The sequence below is a fragment of the Lottia gigantea genome (assembly GCF_000327385.1).
Source record: "Lottia gigantea unplaced genomic scaffold LOTGIsca_15, whole genome shotgun sequence".
Taxonomy (NCBI): Eukaryota; Metazoa; Mollusca; class Gastropoda; family Lottiidae; genus Lottia; species Lottia gigantea.
Genome location: NW_008707797.1, coordinates 146289 through 171298, shown reverse-complemented (window position 1 = coordinate 171298; position 25010 = coordinate 146289). Strand labels below are relative to the sequence as shown.

The 25010-nt window shown below is 33.0% G+C and overlaps 4 protein-coding genes across 4 annotated transcripts in view; all 4 read right to left on the bottom strand.

Moving 5' to 3' along the window:
- Positions 1 to 3876: 3876 nt before the first annotated feature.
- Positions 3877 to 5636, bottom strand: LOTGIDRAFT_112617 (hypothetical protein; the record flags this gene model as incomplete). Its single annotated transcript, XM_009050341.1, has 5 exons — positions 3877 to 4047; positions 4493 to 4565; positions 5012 to 5177; positions 5411 to 5463; positions 5500 to 5636. 5 exons carry the CDS (start codon positions 5634 to 5636, stop codon positions 3877 to 3879), a joined length of 600 nt encoding a protein of 199 aa, XP_009048589.1.
- A 989-nt stretch (positions 5637 to 6625) lies between these two features.
- Positions 6626 to 11065, bottom strand: LOTGIDRAFT_157676 (hypothetical protein; the record flags this gene model as incomplete). Its single annotated transcript, XM_009050340.1, has 10 exons — positions 6626 to 6916; positions 7134 to 7224; positions 7723 to 7835; positions 8008 to 8062; positions 8422 to 8587; positions 8942 to 8976; positions 9216 to 9277; positions 10018 to 10172; positions 10578 to 10656; positions 10910 to 11065. 10 exons carry the CDS (start codon positions 11063 to 11065, stop codon positions 6626 to 6628), a joined length of 1203 nt encoding a protein of 400 aa, XP_009048588.1.
- Positions 11066 to 17189: 6124 nt separating this feature from the next.
- LOTGIDRAFT_157675 (hypothetical protein) lies at positions 17190 to 19947 on the bottom strand (the record flags this gene model as incomplete). The annotated part of the gene is made up of 2 exons (XM_009050339.1): positions 17190 to 17834; positions 19912 to 19947. 2 exons carry the CDS (start codon positions 19945 to 19947, stop codon positions 17190 to 17192), a joined length of 681 nt encoding a protein of 226 aa, XP_009048587.1.
- Positions 19948 to 24469: 4522 nt separating this feature from the next.
- The window catches only part of LOTGIDRAFT_157674 (hypothetical protein), a gene marked incomplete at both ends in the record, with an annotated part of 4067 nt that continues 3526 nt past the window's right edge, over positions 24470 to 25010 (bottom strand). Inside the window, one exon of the mRNA XM_009050338.1 lies at positions 24470 to 24498. Within this exon, the coding sequence (XP_009048586.1) occupies positions 24470 to 24498 (29 nt within the window). The remainder of the gene's footprint in view (positions 24499 to 25010) is intronic.

Genomic DNA, 25010 nt, shown 5'->3' with positions numbered 1-25010 from the left:
CTGATTGGAAATTGGAATGGTGTAAATTGATGCTATCAGTGTCCTCGATACACATACAAATTAAGAAAACCTCTTTACAATCTCTTTAACAAGAACCACAGACGTCTGATTGAAAATTGGAATGGTGTAAATTGATGCTATCAGTGTCCCTGATACACATAAAAAATTTAGAAAACCTCTTTACAATCTCTTTAAATTCTTAACAATTCCGAATCTATTGAGTTACACGCCACATTCTTCTCTGAACAATTCATGCTCATAACACCCTCCCTGTGTAGATAATAGCTGTATGAGCTATATACCACGTGTCTTTTACCATATGTTCCATCTATCTGCCACCTAGCTTACTTTCTAGTAGCTTATCATTGGGCCTGGGTGAATTGGAAGACCTTGTTGTCCACTTCCATCTCCTTGAAACACTATTTCACAGAAAATTTTATGATCAATTTGGTCGCAAATATGATATTTCTCAATTTACACTAACGACAAATTCAAATGAGATTTTTAGGGTTTCCGACCTGGGGTGTTTTCACTCCTTGAGGGTGAGGGATAGGGGTGTCAGGGGAGTGACCAACCCTTGTACAATAATTTATCTATATTCAGGACTTATGGGGAATGTTTTTCAATCGATGGACGCTGTCACAGCCACTACCATAGAGTCCATCAAGTCTGGTTTGGGAACATAGAGAGTTTTATGATTATCTCGAATAAACATTTATACATTTACAATGCTATGGGGGTGTGAGGATATTAAATGATTGCTCTGGGGTGTACGGGCTGAAAAAGATTGGGAACCACCGTAGTGCCTGAGTAGTTTGTTTAGAGATTTCAGTGATCACGATAATTTCTGGAGAAGAAAAGAGACAATAGCTGACTTCATCTACGCCTAAGAATTTCTTCTCAAAAAATAAAACTTTTTCTCATTTAGATCTTGTCTAATTTTAAGTATATTTGGTATTTAAGAAAATGAAAAAAGTATGAACTAAGTAACTATTTTTTATTAGTTTATTATTGAGCGATTTTAGTAAATATACAAATAATAATAATAATAATAATAATAATAATAATAATAATAATATACACTTTGTTTTCATTCAATCTAACCTTTATTGCTTTTAAAGCGACTGTGAAGAGATTTTCTAAACCTTTTATATGTATTGGTTCCAATTTTCAGCCAGACATCTGTGGTTCTTGTAATTCCACTTAAAACACATAATGTATCTTAGAAAATCTATTTACAGTCAGTTCTGTAAACTGATCATTGGAATACTACAATAAACACAAAATTAACATTTTCAAACTTGGTCAATAAGAGTATATATTAATCACTGAACATACCTTGTGTCTGTAACTATACGATACAGGGATTGTGTTGTATATTTATGACACCAGGCAAGTCCGACTGATGAATATATACCAGCTTGATTAGCAAGAATATTTTAGGGTAAAAACTGTGCATTATACACGCAAATATACTGTATCCGTATTGTCCTAGTTTGAAAGTTTAACGTTACGTACATTCTAAGAGGTAGTATCATTTAAAACCGGATACAATAAAAAATGAAACTTTATGATTTGGATGTTCCAGTAATCTGATTGGTCAATCACTAAAATCAATTTTAAATTTAGATTTAAAGATTTAGATCAAAATGAGCAGAAATAAACATTTATTATAGTAAAACTGAGATAAAGACAAACAAAATAATAAACAAATTCATTGTTAAAATATCAAATATCAAGATTATTTTTCCACTGAAATTTACCAACAATAACAATTTATTTGTTAAATCATAAAATATTCACAGAAAAACCTCCAGATTTTTTAATTATCTGGTATTTTTAAATTGAATTATAAACAAATAAAAATTGTTCAACAACTGAAGTTTAAGAGACAAACAAAACAATGAAAAATTCCTTCTTAAAATATACTTTATTTAATTATCTCCCTTTAATATGGATTTCATAGAATCCCTGAGTAGAATTCTAAATTAAAATAAAAATAGACATCAGATTTCATTACTGTTTATAATATATTATACTGGCAAGTTAGCACTGAGTTATTTAGAAAATACATGTACTAATAACAAAAATAAATGCTGAAAATATTTAAAATATATAATAAGAGATGTTGAGATTACAAACCTATATTAAATTAATATTATTAACTATGTGGACTCTCTGAAAGAGATGTTGAGTTGACAAACCTAAATACCATATAAACATTATTAACTATGTGGACTCTCTGAAAGAGATGTTGAGTTGACAAACCTAAATACCATATAAACATTATTAGCTATGTGGACTCTCTGAAAGAGATGTTGAGTTGACAAACCTAAATACCATATAAACATTATTAGCTATGTGGACTCTCTGAGATAAACTAACCAAAATATTAAATAAACATTTTTTTAGCAATGTGGACTCTCTGAAAGATGCCGAGTTGACTAAACTAAAAACCAAATAAAAATCATTAGCAATGTGGACTTTCATAATAGTGGTGCCCAGTTGACTAACTTCATTAACCAAGAGTTGTCAATTTAATAACTCAACTTAGACTGGTATGAAAGTTAAAATATTAAAATAATAAATGCAAATATTGATATAGAGATTCCCAGACAAATAAAATACAATAATAAAATATCAACTTTACATAACGGAATGCAAAGTTGAAATAAAATAATAAATCCATTAACCAAACTTAAAATTGAATTACAAAATTATTTAACAAAAATTTGCATATTTCCCAATCAAACTTCAATTTATTCAAAAAATAAAAACTAATTTGAATATCTACATTATATTATACAAAAATATATCATATACACAAATATATCATATACACAAATATATCATATACACAAATATATCATATACACAAATATATCATATACACAAGTAACAACACATCATATATACCTTGTTTGCCATGCACCAAAATTTCATCAGATTCCACCTCATTTGAATAATAATTTTATTATTTATTAACTAAAATGAAATGAATGAGTTAATTCTACCTTATATCAAACTTTGTTGTCATAACTACATTTACATCATCTTCCTCTATAATATATATATATATATATATTAATAAATCAACAAATTGCATAGTTAATTTCAAATTTTATAATTTCATAAATTTTCAAGTTATTTCCCTTTACTAACTGTCTGTGATATCAGCTAACTGTCTGTGATATCAGCTAACTGTCTGTGATATCAGCTATCAGCTAACTGTCTGTGATATCAGTCTGTGATATCAGCTAACTGTCTGTGATATCAGCTAACTGTCTGTGATATCAGCTAACTGTCTGTGATATCAGCTATCAGCTAACTGTCTGTGATATCAGCTATCAGCTAACTGTCTGTGATATCAGCTAACTGTCTGTGATATCAGTAAGAGATTATCACCTGGATTAAGAAACCTATATATTATCTACATGTTTATCAATTGATAAATAATTTTGATATCTTGACACCAGCCCTGCGTTTTATTAATACTAAATAAGTCTTGCCATTTTTACAACAGTTTTAGATGATTAATATTAATACAAGGTGAACCTGTTGAGATGAGGAATTCTAACAGTTTTAGAAGATCAGGTAGAATCAACATTAGAAACAGCCACTGATCTGGCAGATTCTCTCTTCTTATAGATCATTTCCTTTAACTGAGTCGTAGAAAACTGAAAAAAAAAAAATAAATTGTAATGATGAAATGACATTGACTTGATCTGAGGTCAAAGCTTGGACAATAAACCCCCATTTGATAAGGGTTGAATATCTGAAACATGTCAGCAGTATGAGATGAACTCTAGTTAATTAGGTAACATTAAGTCTTTAATTAAAAAGTTAAACATGTGTCAGTAGGTAGATGAACTCTAGTTAATAAGATAAGTTTATGGTAAACTTCAATAAAAAACTTACGTTATGTTTAACGAATGAGAGGTAGGTATTCCAGACCAATGTTACAGAGGCTACGTATAAAACACGATATTTCGGAGGAAAAAAATAAAAATTGACGAATTGAACTGGTGGCCAAAATACACAATCTCCCTAAAAATAAAAACAAACAAATTATTTTCAAAAATTAGGTCTTTATGGGAAATGGGAAACAACAGTTGTGAGAGTGCAGGGCTTGGGGATTTTAAAAGTTTATATAGAAACCATAATAATCCATTTAAGGCAAGAAATATTCTGAAACCATTCGAGAGTCTGTTTGATGTCAACTTTTAAACATTCAGTTGTGACCCTCATTTTCAAATTTCTCATCATATCACATGACAAAAACATCAATAATCACCTAATAATTCCAAGATATTGCCCGATGTCAACTTTCAATAATTCAATGAGGGAAAAATGAGACCATTTATTATTTACATAATTTTACATCAAGAAAGAATAGACTCTGAAGCCCCTTGACATTTATGTCTCCCCAACCCCCCTCACTTCAATTAATGACCCTGAGAATCATCCCCTCTCTTCTATCTACATAACTTACCAGGAATATAACAGGGAATTTCTCCTTCCATTCTTCCTGTGTTATAGCTGTAGATTTTCCTTCTAGAATACAACTACCTGTAATTAAGATTAAAATCATTAAATTTTATATATCTCTCATTACTATGACAGGTAAATAGTTTTATTCTTTCAAGATTTCTCACTCTCATAGAATTTCTTTGTTTACTTTGTTCATAGGCTCATGTTTACATTCATACTGTAAAGTTAAACCTACAGATTTACTGCAGAAAATTAATTCTTATTGTGCCCTTTTAGAAATGAATGTTTCAAAGAAAGCCAACCTCCTGTAACTAGGGTACAAATATAGGTCAGATTGACCTAATTAATGGGAACCCAGTGTCAAGGTTGAGATCCACAATGAAGCAGCTCTGATGAGTGAAAAATCTCTTTCAGCAATAGAGATGTGCAAACAATTTTCCAGGACTGGAGGGAGGGGTGGGGTAGCACTAGTAATAATTCCCCCCCTACTCCCCCCTACTAGTGCCCCAATACCTGTTACTCACTATATATAAACAAAGAGGTGAAAATTGGAGCAGCCACAAACTGATCCACCGCCATCTTCTTCATAACAACTTTTAAACTTTTACCAACAAAATGTTTATCAAGATATTTATAGAACAAATGATTGACAGGTCCGAATACTGTACCAATTAAACACATACGACCTAAAATATAATTAGATTATTCATTAATTAGGTTGAATTAAAGCCACTGTCCATGTCATGAAGTAGTAAAGTAATCTACCTACTTTTACTTTTTGATTTCCCCCCAAAATGTTCCCTCCTCATAATCAATATAATGCCTCCATGTTTTATCAAAGCATGAAGCATTTCTTTGTAAAATATTGGACACAATTCCGATCAATAGAAGATATTATATTAAAACAATTTTAACTCACCAGAGCGTTCCCAATCTATATTGGCCAAGAATGATGAAGTTTCTCTTGGTTTTCTCTTGGAAAAATCTCCATTTTCATGTTTATTCGACTTGGTTTTCTTGTTTCTCTTCTCAATAGATTGAACGATTAAATCTCCGATAGTTAATAAAGCTCCACAAGTAACAGTGTTAGTGACCAGTAAATGTTTACTGAATAGCTTCTTCACGAATGCTTTCACATTTGACATTGCAGAAAGATTTAAAAAGTGAAACTTTAACTTTTATTTGTAAACATTCTTCATCCACGTGTTCCTTGTCACGTGAGAGCTAAAAATAGTTTTCAGCATGAGTTCGTTTTGTTGTTCTTGACTCATGATCGTGTTTCTAGTTGTGCTCGATTTGTTGTTCCGACATTTGTTCCGAACTGGTATAATACGAACGAAATTTTACGCAATGTTATTGCATAATTTATTAACCTTCCTCTGTTAGACATTTGACTGTCTTTAGATTGTTTACAAAGGCTAAAGATGAAAATGAACAAACACGAAAACTTAGTAAAGAATTGAAAAGAAGTTGCTTCCCTTTATCTGGGCAGAAGACATGTACGGAATATTTGTTCACATGTATCACCTTCTAGAGCAACATCTTATTTATGTTCCTTATTTTTCATGGAACACAATGCCAAGCCAGCAGGAATATGTCAGAAAATGAAACCGGCGATATTTAAGTGTGTTTTGGGAAAACTGAGCCCTATCTATAGCCCTGGTGTGTTTTCATCCCCTGGAGGTGTGAGACTAGGGTGTCAGGGGTGTGGCCAACTGGTGTAGGAGAAGAATTTGTTTTGAATTGAGAGAGCACCTCACATCAACGCATGCTGAAAATGTGGATGAAACAAATTTTTGGGGGTGTGAAAGGTCCAGGTGATTACTCCGTGGGTGTGAAGGCTGAAATAGGTTGGGAACCACTGTTGTATAGATTCTAGATTTTAAGAAATACAGTAATTTGATTGGTTAATTAAACTATTTTGATGATTTAAAAAATGTTTTCTAAATTGTTTATGTGTATTGGTGATGCTGATAAAATTGGTTTGCACTACCAGTTTTAGTTAGATGTCTGTGTTTCTTGAAATTCCAGTGGTGTTCCACTATTGTAGTATATAGGTATATAGATATTCTTAAAATTTACTCTAGGGATTCGGACTATTCTCTTCAGATAAAAATAAAACAAGTTTTTGTTGTCATAATTCAGTTTTTATTTTATTCAATTTTTTGTTAATTTCTCGTATTCTTTCCAAATCTTCTTCTTTTGTATCTAAAACACGCACCCAGAAATTTCCGATCCATTTTTCTCCAGTGACCACAGGGCAACCCCCATGTAGAGTGCGGTCGTCCATCTCGCCCATCCAGCCTGTCTGTTGGTCTATATAATGATTATACCAGACGATAACCTTGCCTCTCTCAGGTTTTATGTGTAGCGCCGATTCTGAACAATTTCTATATAAATTAATTTTGGGTGATAGTTTAGCTTCCTGTAATAAACAAACTTCTCTTTTAACCAATCTTATAAATATATTAGAATTAGTTAACAAATTCCCACAATTCGTCAAGAAACAGGTTCTATATGCAACGCTTTAACTGGTTAAAAATAACCAGAACGGGAGTACAATAGATAACTTATTAGATCAGAATCGAGACGAAAAAAAGGATAGACAATACCAATCACCATAAAATGAAATGTGTTCTCACCTCGGCAGTTAAAGAATCGTTCCCGGCCAAGACAAAAGCTGTTTCACCACCTTCAGTTACATCATTTAAATAAAACAATATCGTCATATATCTGTAATGTAACAATATCGTCATATATCTGTAATGTAACAATATCGTCATATATCTGTAATGTAACAATATCGTCATATATCTGTAATGTAACAATATCGTCATATATCTGTAATGTAACAATATCGTCATATATCTGTAATGTAAGTAATGTAACAATGTCGTCATATATCTGTAATGTAACAATATCGTCATATATCTGTAATGTAACAATATCGTCATATATCTGTAATGTAACAATATCGTCTTATATCTGTAATGTAATAATATCGTCATATATCTGTAATGTAACAATATCGTCATATATCTGTAATTAAATTATACTGTTATATAGATGAGATGATATCGAACTGGACAGACATTATCATATTTATATCATATCTATCTTAAATGATCCAGGAATATTTCTATCTTTGATAATTGTGCCATTATAGTGTCTTATACAATTATAATTCTGTCCATCTTGAAAATAATTTGATAAGAAAAAAAATTGACTGACCTACAGACACGACACGGTCTGGAATCAAATCGCCTACAACATGGTACCTCCGTACTAAGTCTCGCCGAGTCAAAATGGGCATTATAGTGACCGTGAGGACCATATCTTACTACCTACAATAGAATATGAATATAAATTATGAAAGGGTCGAGTGAAGAACCTAACTACGCAGACTAAGGACTGTACTAGTATTTTGAGTTGTAAGATGATCTGTTTAAAATATAAAGATAAGAAGAAGCGCTCTGTATCGGAAGTAAAAAACAGGAAGATTTTAAACAAGCTTACCTGAAAATTACTAAGCCTGATTACATCTAGAGGAAGGTTTACTACTTCTGATACCCTACAAGTTGAAATTATACTCTTTATAATAAATTGGTACTGAATGGATATGGTATGTGAGAATTTGGCTAGTAGAGCTCATTGTGAGCTGTATTTATTCAGTAATCAAAGTAACATAATCCAACAGGTGGAGCTAAGTTCACTGGAAGAGGTGGTCACTGGTAAACCAAATCGTGATATAAAAACAGTCATGTCTTTGAAGTTTTGTCAGTAAATCTAAATTTACTGATTATTTTTATGTGAATTGAAATATCAAAATAATACTGAGAGTATATATCATAATACTTTTATCAACACAAAGAAATTCTGAAACTACCAGTTCTACTACACGATGGTAAGAACAGTAGCTATTTGTATTACCTATTTTGTATATCTATAAATGTTTTATCTGTAGATTGATCAGGATACATCCACACTTGTTGACTGTACCGTGAATGTTTCTCCGGGTTAACCTCAATAAATTTTTTAATATATCTTTTCATATCTCTCGGTGATAGATTCTTCATCTCATCTTTGGTTATATTTCCTACAATGATAAAATAGAAATATATGATTAATCTTACAATACACTGTAGATATAATATCGACGTAAAAAGTCTACACTGGGTTTTACGAGCTACAATTTGAGTTATTTGCACTACTTTTCAGATTTGTATTCTCATGTTTTAACTGCATCTATATTTCTATGATAAAATATTATCTATCAATACAGATCTACAAGTTTGGTTTCTAGTTTTTCCCTTGTTAGTACTCTGGGTGTTTTAGTTTTCTCAGTACTCAGATCACGATATCTGATTTAGCAGTATCATTCGATTGGAAAGAGAGAAACGAACCGGAAGGGATATTACTGTTAAGAGGATTATTGTTGTGGTATACATACCGTCTCTATTGGTATCTAAATCTGTATCTATATACCTGAAATATAGAAAATATTAAAACAAAACCCCCCAAAAACATGTTATTGTTACTCAGAGATTCACTCTATGCCCTCTTTGGCTCTGCCACTGTATACGACCCTCTTTCATTTTATTTCTTGTCTTATTTTTTCAAAGGTGCTGTTTAAAATCACAAAATACGGAATTTATTTTCAAAGCAACGAATTAGACGAAAATAATAGGAGTTTAGAGTTAATAATTGTATTATAGAATATTTACATTTGTAGAATATCGTCATCATCGGGGTAAACATCGAAACCATTTTCTATCGTCAGTCTCATCTATAGATAAAAAATATAAATATTATCTGTACCATTACAAATCAACTATCAATATAGCAGACAGATTGTTTCCTTACAAATCAACTATCAATATAGCAGACAGATTGTTCCCTTACAAATCAACTATCAATATAGCAGACAGATTGTTCCCTTACAAATCAACTATCAATATAGCAGACAGATTGTTCCCTTACAAATCAACTATCAATATAGCAGACAGATTGTTCCCTTACAAATCAACTATCAATATAGCAGACAGATTGTTCCCTTACAAATCAACTATCAATATAGCAGACAGATTGTTCCCTTACAAATCAACTATCAATATAGCAGACGGATTGTTCCCTTACAAATCAACTATCAATATAGCAGACAGATTGTTCCCTTACAAATCAACTATCAATATAGCAGACAGATTGTTCAGTATTGTGACTGTTTTCAAGAGTTGTCCAACGTGTTTTTGAAAACACGAATCAGAAAGACGTAAGTAAAGAGATGACAAACCTAAAGAAAGAGTGACATCAAGTGTTTGAGAATATGAATACCATCTGCGCAGAATGCCATCAGGTGGACTTACGCATTAATAAAACCTGCTTTGTCAAATGTTTGTCAACTCATCCAATCATCTCTTTATTTCAGAAAATTAAAAAGGTACGTCGTCAATGGTCATGGAATGTTAATGATTCTATAACCACCAAGTTACATGATAAATGAATGCCAAGACTTGCAGGATAACTTACTTCGTGAATGGTTAATACACCATCACCATCTGTATCTAATAATCTCATCTGTTGTTGAGCACCATTAACCCCAGTCGAACTGTTCACCAACCCCTGTTTCTTAGCAACCGATATAAAATGATCACATTCTTCAGACGACAGGAAATTTGGTATTTCTGTAACAAAACAACTCACGGTGATCTGAGAAAGTTCTGATAGCGTAGATTCAGTCTCACAAATAACAGAACAACTTATAGATTTATTGATACATGTCAGTTTGTCTTGGGTGATATAAAATATGAACAGAATTGTCGGTGTTTTTGTGCTCCTCCCAAGTCCCCCTTCCCACCGCCTCATTGCAAGCTGACCACAGGCTATCATGTCGAGCACATTTCTCTGTAGTTTTGGGTCTACATGGTTGATGGCATACCGTTTATCAGATAGTTAAAATGGCAGTTCTCTACAATAGTAGATGTATGCTGTGATGCTTTTAGCTATTTTCCCTTTAAAATCAAGATATGAAAACCATAATTATTACTAGATAGTAAAAAATCTAATGAATAACAAGTCGAGTATTTTACCTAATATTAAAGGATTTAAACTGAGTGTTTTCATCGTTAACCGTTTACCATCAGGGTCGACAACTCTCTCGGCTCCAACCTACAATAGTGTTAATCTAATTACAGGTCTTAATAATCTAAATCATACAATGAGATTTTCAACAACTGAAATTTAGCTGGTGACATCTAGGAATCTGATTGTTCGTTGAAATTAGTCGAAATATATACACCGATCACCACAAAAATAGGAGAAGCGCCAGTCGATTCAATTGCTAAATTATAATTTTCTGCCACAAATTATCATAAATGAATAACCATAACGACTCAAAATGTAGAAAATAAGAAATTCTCACCTCGTGTCCATTGATTCTAGTCAACCGCAACGTTTCACTACCACCACAAACAATTCCATCATCTTCTAGATAACAGAATGTTAAATCATCAGCTAATATCGCTATCAGTTTACATACCAAATAACATAGACACAGTCTGTAGGTTCCTATCTTCATATTACCCGGTAATAAATAGTTTCAAATATCAAATCAGATAACATAGTTCTAGCTTCATATTACCCGGTAATAAATAGTTTCAAATATCAAATCAGATAACATAGTTCTAGCTTCATATTACCCGGTAATAAATAGTTTCAAATATCAAATCAGATAACATAGTTCTAGCTTAATATTACCCGGTAATAAATAGTTTCAAATAGTTCATAAATCAGATAGCATAGTTCTAGCTTCATAATCTATGTTCACGATTTGTCAGATCAGCAATGCTAATCATTCCCAGTTAAACTATGCAACACAACTGTCACTGATAATTTTTTTCATCCTTCTCGAGATTAGAGGAAACAATAAAGACTGATATTGTTTAAACGTGCTTTTTATTATCCATGTTATATCGCTAAACTACCCACTTTCTTATCCAATTCACTTACATTCACTAATTATTACACTATCTTAATCCATCTTTGGGTTAAGAGTTATAGTAAGTAAACAATATGTAATCCAACTACAAAATCTCTGGTCGAGGTTGTAATAATGTATAATGTAAATGCTGTCAAACAAGACTGGTAAAACTGCAGCACAGAAGTATGAAATTCGTTAAACCAAACTCTAGAGTAGGCATTTGTCTGTTTCTAAACCAATAACCGGATAAAACTTCACCAAATCGATACATCAAAATGCAGGATTTAATCCTACTACGCTTTGAAACTGAAGGTTTCTAGGAAAACTGCCAAATTATGCAGACAGTGCAGTGATAATGTTGATCTGTTAATCTATGTTTGGTTAGTTTATAATCCTAGAAAACATAAAACACATACTTGATGAAAATACATGTAACTCAAACAAAGAGTTGAAAGATCAAACTGTTTTCTCATTTTAAACAATGATCAGAAACATTAAAACAGAACCTGAAACATGTTGTTACTCAGAGTTTCAACCAATCAATTATATGATTAGACATAATTATTATAAAATTAAAAACCTACGATAAAAGCAATTGTGTTCAAATTTTGAAAACTGTCAGTAGATAGTTGGTGTTGGATTATCAATTCAGTAGAAAATATAATAAGCGTTACGATTACAGGTCGGACACTACGCTGACACGATTCCGGATTTCTGTAATCCCTGACAAGAATTCTGTCCCGGTCGGAGCGTCGTATCTTAGCACCTTATCGTCTGCTCGTATCTTACCACCTTATCGTCTGTTCATATTTTAGCACCTTATCGTCTGTTCGTATCTTAGCACCTTATCGTCTGTTCGTATCTTAGCACCTTATCGTCTGTTCGTATCTTAGCACCTTATAGTCTGTTCGTATCTTAGCAGCTTATCGTCTGTTCGTATCTTAGCACCTTATCGTCTGTTCGTATCTTAGCACCTTATAGTCTGTTCGTATCTTAGCACCTTATCGTCTGTTCGTATTTTAGCACCTTATCGTCTGTTCGTATCTTAGCACCTTATCGTCTGTTCGTATCTTAGCACCTTATCGTCTGTTCGTATCTTAGCACCTTATCGTCTGTTCGTATTTTAGCACCTTATCGTCTGTTCGTATCTTAGCACCTTATCGTCTGTTCGTATTTTAGCACCTTATAGTCTGTTCGTATCTTAGCACCTTATCGTCTGTTCGTATTTTAGCACCTTATCGTCTGTTCGTATTTTAGCACTTTATAGTCTGTTCGTATTTTAGCACCTTATCGTCTGTTCGTATCTTACTTCGTATATATTCTCTAGGACTCAATATAATATAATTGATTACTGATAATATTGAAATGCGACAAAATATTCAATAACCTTCCTTTTGTTTGGTTTCAAAATATATAACAGACGAGTTTTAATTAACATATAAAGAACTTATTGATTTAAACCCAACGATTGAGTTATTTTTCTATGTTAAAACTACTGCTAAGTTTAAAATATCTTGTAATTAAAGTGATATTAGTATAGGTCGCTGTTTATATTAAATATTAGCATTATTCGTTAAGAATTAACGGTTATTGGTCTTGCTTCAATATATTTTGTGTGCCTGATCTTCGTGTAAACTCGTCTTGTTTATTCCCAACTTGTTTTTTTACAGGTAAAATAACCTCGACAAACTTTAGTGTACCACAGGTAGCGAGATGATTGCTTTTGTAAAATAATTTTGTATTTACGTAAACCGTGTTGACATTTTGAATATTTCATGATGTAGGGAAAATCTATTTGACAGTTCATTCTCGATCTCAACACTTTTCATGAAATCATGTAAGTTTTTTGTGCATGTGTGTGCATGGTAGAAATATTGTGGATGCACGTGAAGTTTGAAGTGAATGATACTCATACATACCTTTTATCTAGTATATGTATATATCCTCCAGACATTATATCCCTTCCAGGAACTTGTCAAAACCTGTCTTTATTGATTGATTCTATTGTTTACAAATCAATTATGAAATCGACTCGATTTAAACACATGATTTGAAGTGTTTTCTTTAACAAAAATAGAATTTTGATAATTCTGTGATTTGAATCAATGAGATTTGAATCAATGTGATTTGAGTCGATGTGACGCAGAAAAATATCCCTTTATACATAAATCACCGAAGCGTTAAAACCCAAATTGGGTCAGTTTTATGTACATGTATCTAAAACACTATAGAGATCCTATATATAAATCATATGATAAATAAAACACTTACATCTTGCTGAATATTATACTTACCACTATAGTAGTCAGAAGTCCGTCTCTTTTTAATAATGTTTAGTTCATCAAATTAAAATCTACCTAACAGGTAAATTCAGTCTTTCTATCAACTCGTCCAATATGATACAATAGAATCCAACAGGTGGACGAATACTAATAGATTTACTGTTCTACTGATAGAGACCTTTAGATCTGCATTAAACACAACCACCAAAATACCGAAACATAAGCGATATCAATTAGCTGGAAACACATTTTAAATTGTCATCTATACATTAAACACAATCATAATTAGCAGCATGTACAGGGCCAATCTTTTGTCTTGGTCGAGTTTTCACCAAATAATAGAGTTCTTTCGACGAATGGATAGGATTTAAAGATGTAAACTATCGTGTATTCTGACTACACAAAAACTGTTCAGAAAACTGAAAATAGTACCAAATTAGTGAAACACGATATTGTGTATGGATATCAACGTTATGTCGTAGGATATAATAAGATATTGGTAGAAGGTTTATGAACTTTCTATACTATGCTTCTATTTTCACCATTTCTATTTAATGTTTGATGTTTGAAGAACCATTCGGGCTCAGTGGTACTTGCGATAATGACGTCATAATCTCATCACTTATAAACAGAATTACAGGAGTTATATAAACACCGGAAATCAAGAATGGTTCAATTGAAAACCTTTTTTGAATCCTTGTTCTTATGTGATGTTAACCATAGCAATGGAATCTGGACAATGATCATATAGAGATATGTCTGAATTACTGTGAGATATCATATTGAATACTCTAGCTTCACAATTTACTAGTATATAAGTATACGTAGATCTTAGAGTGATAACCAAAGCTTCAACGCAATGCCAAACGACTCTACTATAGACTAGTCTTCTAGGAACAGTCCAGCTTACCTCGAGGTCTATTAAGTCTAATATGTTTATTGACCGTCGACCATTTTAATTCTAATATCTTTATAGTTTAATATTGATTGTTATTCTGTTATAAACTCTCTCTATTTATACTGTATTTAATTATAAACGGTTGAAATATTCTGATTTATTGTACCACGTGTGTCGACCTTTAGCTCTCTTACTCCTACTCTTTTACTGGGCGGGGCATGGGTGATCTGTGGTGGTGACAACTGGACGGGGCATAGGTGATCTGTGGTGGTGCCAACTGGGCGGGGCATAGGTGATCTGTGGCGGTGCCAACTGGACGGGGCATAGGTGATCTATGGTGGTGACAACTGGACGGGACATAGGTGATCTGTGGTGGTGACAACTGGACGGGGCATAGGTGATCTGTGGCGGCGCCATACATATTTTTGGGACACAAAACTTTAAAAATTTTTACAAATAATGTTGGGGTACAATTCGCTCACCATTTCACTCGGGGACCAAATGCCCCAAATTTTCATTGTCACACTGAGACCTGTTTTAACATTCTGACCCCTACAAAACCGGGGTCACCTCCAGCAAAAGAAGCAATAATGTTTTGGCCAATGGACCCCTCCCCTTCCCTTGGGTGTTGTTTTTTTGGAATCAGAATAATAATAAACTAGTGATCACGAACATTGTGGTCTGAATAGGTTCTAAATCTACATGGAGTTATTTCCCTTCTCCTTCCTATTAAATCTTCTCAACCACAGACGAATAGAAAAGTTCTAGGTTTTCTCAAGAGGTATTTATACTTAAAACTTGGTAGACATTTTACAAAATTATGACAATTTATAACAGTTAGCAGATTCACAGCTACAGGCGGGCAAGGGTCCCCGAAAAAAGGATGGCCCCGCTGAATAAATTCTGACAACTGACCAATTCTATTACTGCAACTGAACACCATACACCATTGCCCCTCCAGATATATTACTTGCCCCTCCAGATATATTACTTACCCCTCCACATATATTACTTGCCCCTCCAGATATATTACTTACCCCTCCAGATATATTACTTGCCCCTCCAGATATATTACTTGACCCTCCAGATATATTACATTGCCCCTCCGGATATATTACTTGCCCCTCCAGATATATTACTTGCCCCTCCAGATATATTACTTGTCCCTCCAGATATATTACTTGCCCCTCCAGATATATTACATGTCCCTCCAGATATATTACTTGTCCCTCCAGATATATTACTTGTCCCTCCAGATATATATTTTGCCTCTCTGAATAATCAAGTCTGGCGACAGGTTTCAATATGATATTTTAGAATAAAGAAGATTGTGACCTGAAGTTTTCAAGTTAATAAGTAATATAAACAGGATATAATATTAAATATTGATTATAAGGGAATAAGTAAAATGGTGGGATTGCACGTTATAGTTCAATATGTTCTACTCGTGAGGTACTCTACACTAATATTCAGATAATATATTTCAATACTAGACCATAGTTCACAACTAATCCACGGTACTGGAAACAGCATTATTCACAAACAGAGTTGGCTCACTGAGAACACGAATACATCGAGTTCCGTTGGATTTTTAAAACACGGTGAAAAAGTTGGAGCAATTAGTTTTGAGTAAGATGGATATGATTCTGAAAATGTAATTAAAATGTACAGAGTTTAGTCAGTTGATTATTTTAACTAAAACATGAAAATCAAGATGTCCACTTTCAGGTTAAAAGATATCACGACAGATAAATCTATCAATCGTTATATGATGGGATGTATTATCAGATTGTAATCAGTAAACAGGATTACTATTCTATCAGATAGATCGATGGATCCGTTTACATTAATATATCAAAAGTATATATTTCCTTGTCTATCGTCTTGAACACAACATGTGGAGAATGAACAGGGTGAAATGGATCAATATTGGGATAATCTTAGTTGATAGATGGATGAGTGTGTTTCCAATTCTATACCGAAATTATTTTAAATATCCTTTATCCTTGTTCTTGCCTATCTTTCTAGAACAAACACGTATAGTTCAGAACATGAGAACAATGTCGATAATACACCATAGAAAGAGAATTAACTTTAATACAGAACTAGCTGCTGATACTTGGTGAGATTTTCACATTGTACGCCTTTTCGATGTAGATTATTAGCACATTAATTGAGCCAGTTGTTAATGGGTATCGATAATCTGATAATCCGGGAGGGTTTGAAACCAGGAAGTTTGTACCAGCTGGTAGACAGGATCGATGTTAATCTTAGTTGTTATCCTTTTGAAGACATTGTCAAACGGATTGGTCAAGGACCAGCTCATAGAAAGGATCTTCGTGAATGTAACTAGTTATCCTTGTAAAATCAATGCCACGAGTTTTGTTCCACGGACCAGCTGGTAGAAAGGATCCTCCTAAATTGTTATCTTGTAAAGTCTTGGTAAAAGGTGTGACCAAGGACCAGCTTGTAAAATCCTCCTTGAACCCATGTTGTAAAAATGTTTGGTTTTTTTTTTCGCTTCATTGTCTCTGACGAGTAGTTAATACATAACTTGTTGTTGTTGGTTACTTAGATCTAGTAAAATATCCTCGTCTGAGAGAGCAGCAGTGTCGCTGGCTGGTGAAGATGGACTAAAATCTTGATCTAAATCCATTAAGTTGTTGGACTGGTCGCGGGGCGCCGGAGTGTCACCGGACTGCGACAGACTAGTGGGTCTAGGTACAGCGTTTGGGTCCATGTTTTGACTCTGTCTACTTTTTCTAGGATCGGGTTTTTGATCTCCCTGCTCATCTCCTTTATCCCACATATACAGATTTCGTTTCACTTCGAAAATAAAAGAACCGTGTCCCTCTGATCGCCCCAACACTAAAATGATGCAGTCTTTAGCCGTGTAAGCTACAAAAGTCATCCCTTTTGATTTGTTGTTGCCTAGTAACGTGTTGTCGTTGCCTTGGAAACAGGTAAATGCTATATCGTCGATGTGAATTAAGGCGATAGATCGCGAGGGATCATATAACGATCGTAACAGGGCCTCGCCCTCCATTTTGGAAACTGTGATGTCGTCTGTTACTGCGACTGGGACGCCCTCTAGATTAAAGATGGCCACCTTCTCGACTTTATTAGTCGCCTCCAACAAACGGTTGATGAAACCTGGCCACGACATCTTAGATTTATATTTAGCTATCTGAAAGTAGAGAATGTTAAATATTACTCAGAGATTTAATAAGAGATAAAAACAATGTAATGGTTCAAGAATGGCGTCAATTTGGACAATTATTAAAATGTATTGTATCTTCATAAAATGTGCCAAAATATTTTTGTTTTTTGTCAAACATTGGTCAATGTAACAAGTCGTGATTATTTTGGAGCTTCTATGGGGCTTCATTCGGTTCTTCTGGGTAGAAAAAGATTATTGTGTATGTGGAATCTGATTATTGATTTGATTGATTGACTGTGGAATAGATTATTGATTTGATTGATTGACCGTGGAATAGATTATTGATTTGATTGATTGACTGTGGAATAGATTATTGATTTGATTGAGTGACTATGGAATAGATTATTGATTTGATTGAGTGACTGTGGGATAGATTATTGATTTGATTGATTGACTGTGGAATAGATTATTGATTTGATTGATTGACTGTGGAATAGATTATTGATTTGATTGATTGACTGTGGAATAGATTATTGATTTGATTGATTGACTGTGGAATAGATTATTGATTTGATTGATTGACTGTGGAATAGATTATTGATTTGATTGATTGACTATGGAATAGATTATTGATTTGATTGATTGACTCTATGATCTTCCTGTGATGTTAATTAAGATGTCCAGATATTAATAATGATATCAGTGGTAATTAATATCACTAGCATTATTATTATAGTCTCTTTATATATTACTAGTCATATCCTGATAGCTGTCATGATCAATAATAGAATAGTCCTTACTTTAATCAGCTAGTTTTACCGAGTAGAACTTATAGGAATGACTGAATTATTAAAATCCAAGTTCTTTCTACCCTTGTCACTCTACATCCACTGATAAACCACATAAACTAATAGGCTAATTAAAGGTAATGGAGCTTTAGGTCGACCTGATAGGTATTTTTGTACGCTAAGAAAATTTGGAAAATAAAATTCTCATTAAAGAGATTGTAAACAAGTGCCTTATGTGATAAACCGTATTTTACCATTAGTGGCGTCATCAAACACTGAATTTTAGTTGAATTGCAGGAACCACAGACGTCTGATTGATGTAAATCGATACAATCAGCGTCCCCGATACACATAAAATTATAGAAAACCTCTTTACAATTACTTTAACAGTGAAATGAACAGTAAAATGAACAGTGAAATGAACAGTGAAATGAACAGTAAAATGAACAGTGAAATGAACACTGAAATGAACACTGAAATGAACAGTAAAATGAACAGTGAAAGTGAAATGAACAGTGAAATGAACAGTGAAATGAACAGTAAAATGAACAGTGAAATGAACAGTGAAATGAACAGTGAAATGAACAGTGTAATGAACAGTGTAATGAACAGTGTAATGGGAATTATAGAACACCATCACATCAAAAACATTTTATTAATATAACTATATGATCAATCTGATAATTTATCTACAGTTAAACCAGTTTTATTATCAAACAGACTGTTACCATCTCAACCTCTATCTTATAGACCGCCCTGAACAATAGATTAACCTTAATAAAACATCCAGATGTTACAGAGACAACCAAATCAAATATTATCATCACTCTAGTCCATCCTGTTCAGTAATTTGCCTCGAGTTAAATATTGGAACATAAGCCAACAAGTTTTCCTGATGAGGATTCTATATCTTAAACGTGTATCGGAAGTATGAGAGATACCAAGGGTCCCCTGAAAGAATTCAACGTCCTAATTGTCTTCAACAAGAGAAAAATAAAATATGTGACACTCAGAAAGCTCAAGAGAAGTGAAGATGAATTAATGAAAAATGAAATATTCCTCTTTGTATTTTCCACATCAATTCTGATATTAGTCTTGGAAATAACACGTTCAATTTAACCAGGGCTGTAGGTCAACAATAAGACATGCCACACGAGAGAATTGATGAAAAATTTTCCAGTAAAACATACAGATCATATTTGTTGATTAGCTAATAAGATCAGGGTCTTATAATCAACAGTAATCTTACTACTTGGTAAGGTTTAATTCCAAAAAGTATTTAGAAAATTTGAAAAAAATTGAGTGAAATATCCTACCATATGGACAGTTTGTACGAAATCCGTGACGCACATGTTGTCGGAGGGGAACCGTCACACACACTGATAAACAATAAACAATAGAATGCACGTGTGAAATACACGCGGTGTCGGTGTCGATCTGTAGAATTATTGATTATTATCATGAAGAATTAGATCGATATTCTCTGACCCCGATTATAACAGGGGTCAACCCTCTTTCAAGTCAGTTTTATATTCTACATAATTTATATCACAATCACCATTCTCTAGTCTGACTCTTCACCGATTTTAACAACCTATTATTCTAATTTAGATAAAACTCTGAAATCAGGTCACAATGTGACTTATTCCACTATCTGTTGTAAAGATAAGGAAGGGGGTGGTGTTCCTTGATAGGGGTTCGAAACAGGGGCCTTATTCTTAAAACTAAACTAAGAAATGATATTGATATTTTAAGGAATCCAATCTGATTGGATAATAGAAATATAAATAAAATATATTTAGTGATTACCTCATCAGATAACTAGAAAAACTAAAATCAACTGCAATTTAGTTTTTTTGCGAATAAGGGCCTAGAGCAAAATTTTGGCTGGAAGCATGGATTGGTTATACAAGTAGTATATTGAGTTTATATATTTTTTAAATAATTTTGACTCCCACCAGTGATATTAAATGTTTATTTAATGTGATATAACGGAGTTGAGATTTAAACTCGGTCTAAGAGAAACCACAGCAATCACGTGACTCTAATTAGTGATAAGAATTTATTTTATCTTGAATCAATTAATTAACTTTTAAATATGCTAATGAACTTGAGTTTTACACCCTACTGTTCTGTATCTTATTGGGTTAATATTGGATTAATGAAATAGCACCAGGGCCAGTGGGATCGGTCATGCCGCCTCTCCCCCAGCCCTTCCTTATTGATGAAAAATGAAAGATTTGTTCTACTTTCACTTCCTAAATCGTGTTAAATGTATTCTCCGGATTCCCACATCTGACAATTTTTCAAGGGAGATAACAATAATACATGTATCATGGTCGTTTTATAAAATACGATAAATAAAATCAGTAGATTATCAAATATAAATATGACCTTTTGACCTGTGGTGTGTCAATGGTCGCTATGATTTGAACTGAAACAGTCGAAGTCCATACAGAATTAGTCACTGTGATAATATTTACTTTAATCAGATATTAAAGAGACGGTGTTCTCTAATGTAATATTACTAATCGTTATAAGAGATCTACATTAGTCCAGAAAAAACTATAGGGATAATCTTGTTTACAGCCGAACAGTGTCTACAGTTAAACCTGTTTACAGACCTGTTTACAGACCTGTTTACACTAATTTACTAATATATTTTGAAATATCTTATATCATGGCATTGCATTGGCTTTTGGAAATAATATAATAATATGCAATTTAAAAGAAACAATGGTTCCTCCCAAAAATCGCCTTAAAGATGGGTTCCCTCATTTTCATTTATGAAAATGAAAATGCTAATACTTATATGAATAGAAAGTAGAGGTGTTCTAATGACTTGGAAAAATACCAGTTTGTCTCACATGTCCATAATTAATTCATAATTAGCTAAATTAGAAGAGAATTACCAGCAGAATTCCAATTCCAATCAAAAAAGGTCAAAAAATCTTTTTTTTCGATTATCCAGACTGCACATACATGGACATTTATGATTGGTTTAAACTGAAATTATATGCAATATAAGAAAATAATGATTTGATAAAGAATACATGCTAATTCATTAGAAACACCAATTAATCAAATAGCTTGCTTAATTTGACACTAAAAAATAAGGAAACCCATTTTTAACAACAAAACTCAAATATCGTTGAACACTGGGAGAAAGTATTTAGTCACTATTTCTGTTTTTATAAAGTATTTAGTAGGCTTACTTCTTATTTAAATTGTTGATTGTCCCTTCTGAACTCATCTTTCACCTCCTTTCAAATGTTTCACTGACATGAATCTCTTTAATTTCACACTAATCTTTATAAACCTATTGGTAAACAAACCTTTTATAACTTCTGATATAACAGTAGATCAACAGGTTAAATCACTGATAGACACCGTTATCCTACACCGCCCTCGTTATCCTACACCGCCCTCGTTATCCTACACCACCCAACGACATTGAAACGTTTTTCAAATTCTATCAGACATGAAATATAAACTTTAATAGTCCTCTCAATTATGCCCAGTTAACCTCGGCCATCAAACGCATTCTTAAATTAATGTTTTTCTCACAACTGCAGAGTTAAGGTGACATTTTCATTCTTGGCACTAGTCCACTAATAGTTAGTAAACAACTTGTGTTTTGGTACGGTAAAACACTCCTGTGGGTTGTCTTCTGTTAGACGAATAGGCCGGATTTCACGACCTGTGCCTTCAAGAGTCAACTTTGTGTCTATATTCATACCTTTACACTTAATTAGATGCCGAATTTTCCTCAAGGTACGGAGCAATCTTACGCCACGACCTGGTCTGGACATATAAACCTTCCATCTTCTAGCCCACGAGCTATCAATTCCAATTCCTTTCACCCACTAGCCCAAGATTAATCAATTCCTTTGAAGGTTGGAATAGACAAGGTATCCGGTGTGAGATTATTAATACATTAGTAAATAAACTAAGCGAAGTCCGGACACGGTGCGAACCGTGTTCCTTAAGCAATATTATATGATAATGATCATGTAGCTAGATGTGAATTATCGGACCAATGCTTAAGGAACATGGTTGCGAACACGATTCGCTTTTACTATTTTTGACACCGCCCTTCGTCTATTCCCATCTTAGCAGGAAACTGATCCCTGGACCGATCATATAGGTCGAGCTCATCCATACAAACAAATCTCAAAATATACAACTGTCAATAGAAGTATTAGAAACCTGACTATGAAATCTGAATGTGTTCGCCCATTTTTATAAATAGTGGATATATTAATCATATATTATTATATTATTGACAATAAAAATAATATAACTTAAATTTATCATCATTTAGGTCACTTGTCATCGAGCTAGATTTCATGATAGATCTCACTCTGTCTTTTTATTTCACATCTTCACAATGTCAAGGTATTACGATCTTTAAACTTTCGTGATAGCTTGACATTGTGAAGATGTAGTTTGTAATAACTTGACATTGTGAAGATGTAGTTTGTAATAGCTTGACATTGTGTAGATGAAGTTTGTAATAGCTTGACATTGTGAAGATGAAGTTGTAATAGTTTGACATTGTGAAGATGAAGTTTGTAATAGCTTGACATTGTGAAGGTGAAGTTTGTAATAGCTTGACATTGTGAAGATGAAGTTTGTAATAGCTTGACATTGTGAAGATTTTGTTTGTAATAGCTTGGCATTGTGAAGATGTATATTTCCTAGTACAGTACACGTGGTAATCTCTTCCAGATTTTAACTTGGTCCTTTATACGAGTATATCCTGGTCCTATATACGAGTATATCCTGGTCCTATTTACGAGTATATCCTGGTCCTATAGTGTAGGCTACATTTATATCTAGGGCAGGGCACAAGGGGTCATTCCCTAGGGTTTTCTTAATGAAATCTTTAGTTTTAAAACATTGTAAATAAAGCCTGAAAACTGTCTGAGAATTCAAATTTGATAAATACTGTATATATTTGACTTTCTTGACCTTAAATTTTATATATATATATATATTGTAACTTGTAATGAACAGGTGAAAGAGTGCTTTAAAAATGTGAATTAAACATTGCCTTATATTCATAATATAATAACTATAGTTGTTTTCCCTGACCTTACAGTTTCAATTTATATTCAAGGTAATTACACTGTATTTTATGATATATAATGTGTGTATGTTTTTGATTGTACATGTATATATATATCATATATGATATCTGTTAAAACTATTTTCTAACTCTTAACCCCTTCTACTCATTAACATAGACGTAGAGCCCCAAAAAACATCCTTAAGCAGGGATAAGTAATACATTTTGCTTACCTGCGAAATGAAATGTACCTATATCCAACACATCTCAACTCTAACAAAGGGAGGTACTGTAGCTTATTGTTATTAAGGCTTTTAACCAAATAGACCGAATACCTTGTTCTCTCAAGCAAGACGGTAGGTTGGTATATAATATAGATAGATAGAGAAATATAATAGACCAGACGAACGGGTTAAATATTAAAGTTTAGGATATAGAACGAAGCCTTCCCACTCAATTCTATTCTTAGACATATAGGCCTGTTTAATTATACAAACCTACTAGCTAGTTGGACTATATGGTTTATAATGTTATTGGTTAAACGGGTTGTAAGCCAACTCTCGAAGGTACTGACCGTGACATCAGAATTTTTCTCTCCTTATTGGTACTGGAATAGATATATATTGATGATAGGGAGAGAAATATGACACTGTTCCTACTCTGGAAGCACGGGCCGTGGCTTCAAAAATGTTCTTATCTTGAGCAGGATTAAAATCCATTGCATGTAAACAGCACACGGCAATCCAACTCGACTGAGCAAATGTACTATTTGTATTGATAGTGTCTCAATACGATAACAAAACTCAGTACAAAATATCGTCGGACAGTAAAACTACAAAATATATAAAATAATCATTTATAAAACAACCAAATCTACAAATTATATCAATATTCAGAAAATAATAATATATGTAATTACTCAAACGCATTTAGACGTTTTCTTTCAATAATTACTTTTTTTTTTTTTGATTAATTGGATTATTGAGGGATTCTGTCTGTTACCAGGTATGAGTAAGGTTTGAGATGTAAAATTTTTATGTGCATTCTAAGAGGTAGTATCTTTTTAAGTCATGTTATGTTTTTATAAATTGGTCTGAATATGATTCAGATATATGTTAAGCTATGTACAAAAAATACAGAAATATATAAGTGCAAAAGATTTGCAGTAGTCTATTCGTCATTGCCAAAACCATAAACATTATTTCCCAACTTTTGTATAGGTTTCGAGTCTCCGGCTCCAATGGTAAATATGGTGTGGATATTTTTATTCGATCCGGATGGTTTTTGACGTTCTTGTTTCTGCTCAGGTTTTGATTTTTTCTTGTCTCTGGAACTAAATTGTGA